This window comes from Magnolia sinica, chromosome 16, assembly GCF_029962835.1.
Source record: "Magnolia sinica isolate HGM2019 chromosome 16, MsV1, whole genome shotgun sequence".
In the NCBI taxonomy this organism is placed as follows: domain Eukaryota; kingdom Viridiplantae; phylum Streptophyta; class Magnoliopsida; order Magnoliales; family Magnoliaceae; genus Magnolia; species Magnolia sinica.
In genome coordinates this window covers 1,767,573-1,775,406 of record NC_080588.1, presented here as the reverse complement: position 1 = coordinate 1,775,406, position 7,834 = coordinate 1,767,573, and the positions used below count along the sequence as shown (strand labels likewise).

The following is a 7,834-nucleotide window of genomic DNA, read 5'->3' as shown; positions in this document are numbered from 1 at the left end:
AATGGTCAGACTAGATTTCATTTTTGACACCGATCTTGTTGGCCCCACCATCTCGCCAGCGCGAATGGAGCTACGTAAGATCTGTTCTGCAGCTGGATCTGTCGATCCAGGTGGGCCACCACGGTTGGCCGATGAAAATATCCAATCGTCCATTATATTCGCCATCCAAAAACATCCCAGGTGACGTTAATTTTTGGGAAATAAAGCAAGGAAAGGGGAAGGTTCACGCCTGTTTTCTTAGCTGCGTAAACATCTTTACGTAGACAGTTTCTTGGTTGCGCAAGGAAGCACCGCCTCTGGCACACAGAAACGACTTCGGTTGCCTATAAAAGAGATAGAGATAGGGTCGTAGATCATCATCATGGAGACGATGGAAGCCAAGAAGAGCAAGAAGGAGAGAGAGAGTTCAGCTGGCTGGTTCTGTTTCTTCCCTGTTCTTCTCAATTTTAATAGTTTTTTTTAAAAGATGTTTATCCTAATCTATACTAGGCTAAACCTCTTAGCTAGGGCTAAGAGGTAAAGCTTGTAGCGTGATGGGGAGACTTTTTGTTTGAGCCTTTTTGTTGAGACTGAATTGATCTTGAATTTAGTTTAATTATGGGGAATGTTTTCAGTTTTTAATGGTCTGTTGTGACTGAAATTACAATGGGTCTGCGATAGCTTTGAGCATGTTCCTTTCCTTATTTTGATTATGACTCCAGGAAGCCCTATTGTTCACTATCGTCTCCTACGCATGGTTGGATGACGGAACCCTTCCTAACCTTCATATATCTTGTTGCTTGGTTACCAATTGGTTTAATTCCGTTGTTTATTTTGTCTCTTGGGCATGATTTGGTGATGGAATCCATTCTAATTCTTATACCTTTCATCTCTTGAAAACTAGATCAAAGGAAGTTCAGATTTGATATTCATGGTTACACCCTCCAACTGAATGCAGATGGGATTTTAAATCCAGTTAAGCTCTTGAATCAAGCATAAAGATCTCCCTGATCTCTACAAGTAGATCCTCTGAATCCTTAGTTTCCTACCTCTAATTTCTCTAAGTTTTAGATAAATATTTCATCATTATTTCATCAATTATATTTAATTTAGATTTTGATCTTAGTTTAGTTCTAGTTCTATTTAGTTACAAATTACGTACAGGTTCCAGTCCCTTGGGATTTGACCTCGGTCTCACTGAGTTTATTACTATATCACAACCCTATACTTGGGGAGTGAACAGTTAATTCCATGCATCTCACAGTCAATCCCGGCGATTCCCCTTCACTTCATGGTCATTTCCATGCATTTCACGGTCAATCCCCTTCATTTCACGGTCACCATAACATTTATTTTTCTTCTAATCTATTCATAATGTCACAAAAACCTAGATGAAGAGGAAAAACAAATTTCATAGTGTTTCACAACTTCTGTGACCCCTAAAAGGGTTTCAATGGTAGTTGTTCAATACTCCACTGCCTTTTACAGTGTGGTCCACTTGATAGCTAGATCTATCTTATTTTTCGTCTCAAGCCTTAATACAAGTTCGCCAAATAGATGGACGGTTTGGATATAACACATACCTCATAATGGGACCCACAAAAAGCAGTGGGGATTACAACAGGGAAAAAAAAAACCAACAAGTCGAGGTCGACCGGGTCAGTGGCTATGGATTATAACCGTAGCCATAACCGTAGTAATCCCCACCGCTACGGTTATAGCTACAATTATAATCCGTAGCCACTGACCCGGTCGATTGGGTCCCCGACTCGCTAGATTTTTTATTTTCTCCATTGTAATCCCCACCGCTTTTTGTGGGTCCCATTATGAGGTATGTGTTATATCCAAACCGTCCATCTATTTGGCGAACTCGTATTAAGGCTTGAGACGAAAATAAGATAGATTTAGCTATTAAGTGGACCACACTGTAAAAGGCAGTGGAGGATTGAACGTCTATCATTGAAACCCTTTTAGGGGTCACAGAAGTTTTGGATCAATATGAAAATTTTCCTCTTCATCCAGGTCTTTGTGACCTTATGAATAGATTGGATGGAAAATAAATGTTATGGTGACCGTGAAATGCATGGAAATGACCGTGAAGTGAAGGGGAATCACCGGGATTGACTGTGAAATGCATAGAATTGACTATGAAGTGAAGGGGAATCGCCGGAATTGATCGTGAAATGAATGGAAATGACCATGAAGGGAAATTGCTGTGAAATGTATGGAAATGATCGTGAAGTGAAGGGGAATTGCTGGGATTGACCGTGAAATGCATGGAATTGACCGTGAAGTGAAGGGGAATCGCCGAAATTGATCGTGAAATGAATGGAAATGACCGTGAAGTGAAGGGGAATCACCAGAATTAATCGTGAAATGAATGAAAATGATCGTGAAGTGAAGGGAATTCACCGTGAAATGCATGGAATTGATCGTGAAGTGAAGGGAATTGACGGTGAAATGCATTGAATTGACCGTGAAGTAAAGGGAATTGACCGTGAAATGCATGGAATTGACCGTGAAATGCATGGAATTGACCGTGAAGTGAAGGGAGTTGACCGTGAAATGAATGGAATTGACCATGAAGTGAAAGGAATTGACCATGAAATGCACGGAATTGACCGTGGAGTGAAGAGAATTGACCGTGAAATGCACGGAATTGACCGTGAAGTGAAGGGATTTGACCGTGAAATGAATGGAATTGACCGTGAAGTAAAAGGAATTGACCATGAAATGCATGGAATTGACTGTGAAGTGAAGGGAATTGACCATGAAATGCATGAAATTGACCGTGAAGTGAAGGGAATTGATTGTGAAATGAATCGAATTGACCATGAAGTGAAGGGGAATCGCTGGAATTGACCGTGAAATGCATGGAATTGACCGTGAAATTAAGGGATTTGACTGTGAAATGCATGGAATTCACTGTGAAGTGAAGGGAATTCACCGCGAAGTGAAAGGGAATCGCCAGAATTGACTGTGAAATGCATGGAATTGACTGTAAAATGAAGGGAATTGATTGTGAAATGCACGGAATTGACCTTGAAGTGAAGGGAATTGATCGTGAAATGCATGAAATTGACCGTGAACTGAAGGGGAATCACCTAGATTGACCGTGAAGTGCATGAAATTGATCGTGAGGTAAATGAAATGAATGAGTTTGACCGCGAATTGATTGAAATTGACCACGAAGTGAATGAAATGGATTTTCGACCATCGACCTGATGGAATCTTGGAAAATAACCAGCTTGGTTGGCTAAAGTAGCTTCTCCTAATCCAAAATTATATATGGTACATCAAATAACTATTTTGAGTTTAGAAGATATTCTTGTTAAATGAATAAAGAAAGAAATGATAAAAGAGAGAAAAAAAATTTATATGCTTATGTATAGATATTTATATAAATATGTATTAGAGAAAAATGTAGGTAGAATGAAGTTCTCCATGTATTAAAAAAAAATAATAATAAATAAAATGCACGGATTGCTGCAGCAGTCCGTATATGTTTTCAATGGCTACGGTAATAGCTACGGTTATAATTCGTAGCCATAAGAGGCCCTTTCTGAAATCACTTTTCTGAAAAATTATGGCCATTTTGGCCTAGTAAATGTGCGTCCGTACAGATGGGGCTTATTCCGGTGATGTAAAAAGAAGTGGGCTAAAAAGTTAGTGGGCCACATATAGGTCGTACAGTAGTAAGTTTCTCCGCATTAAAAGCACACATACTACGAAATAGATCGCAAACCCAAGTTGTGAAAATGTTTTGATAGCACCCTCAACCTACCGTCCACGTGGCAGTGTAAGATTTGCATCGGGTCCATTCAGGTAGTAAGTCCCATTATAGATGGACCACGAGTAAAAATTCACCCAATGCAAATAATTCCTTCCATCCATTAGTTGGTCTTTGATTGGACTGGAAATAGCAAGAGCATGCATTTACCGGTTGGCATGCAGGAGGAAACGGTATGGATATGATAGTTTTTTAAGCATGGGTTTTGAGCTATAAGTCATTCAAGGAAGACCCAAATAGGTTGACAGTCCCGATTCAATTTCTCCACTGCCGCGTGTATGGTCAAACGTCGGTTAACCATGTTACAGTAAATAAATTCTACCATATCATTTCCCACTAGAAAAAGAAATAATTGTGGCTTGAGACGCCGCCTTTTACCCAGCGGGATTTGGCGACGTCCCAGGACCTTATGTTACCAAGTTGGACTTTAGGAAGAAATTGCCCCCCTAGTATTTTTGCAAAAGTGAGTCTATTTTGCAAAAGTGAGTAGAAAGTTGTTAAAAGTATATGTATTTTTGTATTTCTAAATTAGTCCGTACGAGTGAAGCCTACTTTCCTGCTTAAGGTTTTTTTTCGTGTCCAATAAAAAAAGGTTAGTAATATATTAGGTCTATACAACATAAAAGATTAGATATAAGGGCTTCCAATCCAATCTACTTTAACCGCGCAGATATCTCATATGTATCATGGTGGGGCCTAGAAATTTAAACTAGTCTTTTGTGACCCAGTTTGCAAAATAGAAGAGCAATTGTAATTTCAAATAGGTGGAGTAATAATTACAAACTCTCAATGCATGAAGGATCGCATATAAACTCCTTATGGTACATGAAGGCTCACATATAAACTCTTTATAGTACAGTGTGTAAGAGACTATTACTCTATATGTGTGTGTATGTGTATGTGTGTGTGTAACAAGTCTATTTAATCTTTGGGTGAGGACTTTTGATAGGCGCCTAGGGTTCTAGGAGACCTCTGCGTATAGATGCATTGGTCCTTAAGCCTATTTCATGATTTTCTCACCCCTCCCATCCTAAGAGTTTCTTTAAGAAAGGAAGATTAGATTAAAAAAGTTAAAAAGAAAAAGGATAGATAAAGAGAAAGATTAGATGATCTAAATCTCATTGAAATGTATAAAAATGACAGCCAACGGTTCAACTACGCATTTTCACCTCTAAAACTCACGGATCCTAGGTGATTGGAATAATGGTTACATCCTAGGTTGAAGATATTTGGCAAATGTGTGATGATGATGAAAATGTGGTAGAGTTTTATAGGGACAACTCATTTTATTTCTCAATGATAGGTTGTAATCACACACTAACCAGATGTCATAAAGACATCCATGCCTATTTAGATAATGGGAAAAGAAAAGAAAAGAGAAGAAAATTACAGCAATTATCCTATAATTATTTTCTAAAATTTTTATGAGCATCGTTGAAATTTGAATTTTCATGGATTTCATTCTTCGGAGACTTTTTTGGGTAGCAAGTAAAAATTTCATAAAACTCTTATAATAGTCACCTTTTATATTCTGCATGAGAATTGCATTATAATGTCTTAAATGATGTCTTTTTAAAATATAATATTTTCTTTATCCAAACCTAGTTAAAATTTTCATTATGAGAAAAGTTATCCATGTTCTTTTATTTTCTTTTTACACCGTCTAAATAAGCCCAAACATCTATCTTTCTCTCATTGCACTAAGGAGAGATTACTTATACAAATTCTAAGGAAAAAAGAAAAACAAAATTAGAGGATATTACAACTAATATTCAAATTTATTAAGAATGGAACAATGAAAAATTTAAAAGATTAGGAGAGGATTAACCTTGCTTTGAATTTACTTATACAACTATTTGTTTAAATTTGTTCTTAAAAATTCACTTGCAATTCACATATTTTCCATGGAGTGGTTGGTACATCATTTTCCACATGTTCTTACCCATATTGGAAGTATGGAGATTTTCAAGTACATATTATTTCCAAAACTAATAAACAATAAATGATGAAAGAAATAATAAATTTTATTAGTAGTAACAGTACAATGTACTGGGGAACACTTTCCACTTGAATACATGGACCCAATATTAGGAGCAAATACATAAGACTCCTTGGAATCATTCTTAATTTCCATTCTAAATGTTGTTAATGGGTCAGGCCTGAGATTGGCTTGAGCCCAAATTTTGAACTATTTAGGCCAGGCCTATTGGGCGGGCCTATTAAAAATTTTGATTTTTCTTGGCCCAAGTCCAGCCCATTGACAGCTCTACTTCTAAGTGCTAAGAAACTATGTAGTATGTATGGGAGGAAGAGGAGGATTAGAGGCAAGAGGGAGGGCTTTGTAGATCGGAAGAAGTTCCCCTGATGTTGGAACATGAGGATGTGGTGTGTCCACCCAATCCATTGTATACTAGGTTGATGTTTTTGAGTTGTACATTTTGACATGGCACGCCTTTGCTACATAAGAGATTGACTGCGATCTGTGATGTTGAGCTGCCTCGAATGTTCGTAAAGCTAATGTCGCTGAGCTTAACACGTGAAGGGGTCTAAAAGCCAAAACACCAAACCAATGTAATATGAGTTAGTATTTTTCTTTTTCGAAGTTTTGAAGATTTTTCAAAGTAACAAACAACAAAGAAATGTAATGAGTTAGTGAAAAAGTACCAATTTGGTGCACGATGCATGTGGACAATACTCTTGATCTATGATGATTGGATTGTAAACATTGTCCATAATTATATTTTTGAATGCGAAATTGGATGCCGACAGGATGGAAGAGTCTTGCCATGTCTTGATCCTTATGCCGTTGGTGGTCCCGGTGATGGTACAGTTCCTCACATTCACGCCCATCACATTCTCTTCATTCGGGTACTTTCCAAGGCTACCGATGCTGATACCATGTCCTGGCCCACATAAGATGTTGTTGATGGTGATATTGGAACTGCCAGGTCCAATGGAGATGCAATCGTCACCAATGCCTATTACTGAACTATAAATCTTGACCCCACTCGAGTCTCCTATGTGGATACCATCCGTGTTGGGACTGTTCCTGGGTGCAGAGATGTTAATGGATCGGAGCTTTATGTTCTTGCACCCCACAATGTTTATGTGGAAGAACTTGCTATTCACTGAAGATATGCTACGAATCGTTGCATCCGTCACGAACATGAATCTTAGGGACTGTGATTGTGATTAGAATAAAAACAAGACATGAATTCTTTTCGTTAGTCATCTTTATGCCATCCCATTTATTTAGCTAGGAACCATAATAAAACTTACCGTTGGTAATAGCTTGCATTTTTTCATCTTGGAGCATTGGTTGTGTCGCCAAGCTGAAGCTCCTTGACCGTCAAATGTCCCACCTCCTGTGACCATCAATCCATTAATGTATTTGAACTCTATCCAACTGTCTGAATGAAACTTCTTAAGACCAGGCGCCTTCACCACCCTAGCAACTTGAAATACAATAGCATCCTTGCATGGCCCTTTTAATACAACTAGACCAATAAGAAATGTACCTTTGGGAATCAAAACCCTACCCATATCATCCCATGCACATGCCTTCGTCCATGCATCCAACAATGCCTACAAAGCATACAAACACATGAATAACTTCAATGTCGTGTACTAGTCACATAGGAACCCAATATCATTGCATGCGCATACTCACCTTTCTACTATCCGTTTTGCCATCTGCGATTGCACCAAAATTCTTCACATTGAAAACTTTTTCCAGCATGACGGCTTCAACCACCCATACAAACATGAACAACAAACAAGTTATTTTCGAGATTCAATTTCGGACCCATTTCTCTAATCATGAAAAATGTATTTTTTGAATATGATTTCTTCAACTTGATTTTTCCAGTGGATGGAATGAGAGCATTTGCGTGGGGTATTTATATAAGTAGATGCAGGAAAATCTCACCTCTCTTTCCTCTAACATCTTTTAGTTTTTTTTAGGTTCTAACAACTTATCATCCTTGTCCTTCCACAAGGAAAATATATTGTCGAAATTGTATGGTTGAGACATCCCCATCACCGTCCAGTTGGCAGGGGGTAGAT

The 7,834-nt window shown here is 38.2% G+C and overlaps 1 protein-coding gene across 1 annotated transcript; it reads right to left on the bottom strand.

The window, feature by feature from the left end:
• Nucleotides 1–6,087: 6,087 nt before the first annotated feature.
• LOC131229823 (exopolygalacturonase-like) lies at nucleotides 6,088–7,508 on the bottom strand. Its single transcript, XM_058225862.1, has 4 exons — nucleotides 7,440–7,508; nucleotides 7,049–7,354; nucleotides 6,434–6,949; nucleotides 6,088–6,315 (listed from the first exon to the last, which is right to left on the bottom strand). The coding sequence occupies exons 1-4, from the start codon at nucleotides 7,506–7,508 to the stop codon at nucleotides 6,088–6,090; spliced, it is 1,119 nt and encodes a 372-aa protein (XP_058081845.1).
• Between the last annotated feature and the right edge of the window lie 326 nt (nucleotides 7,509–7,834).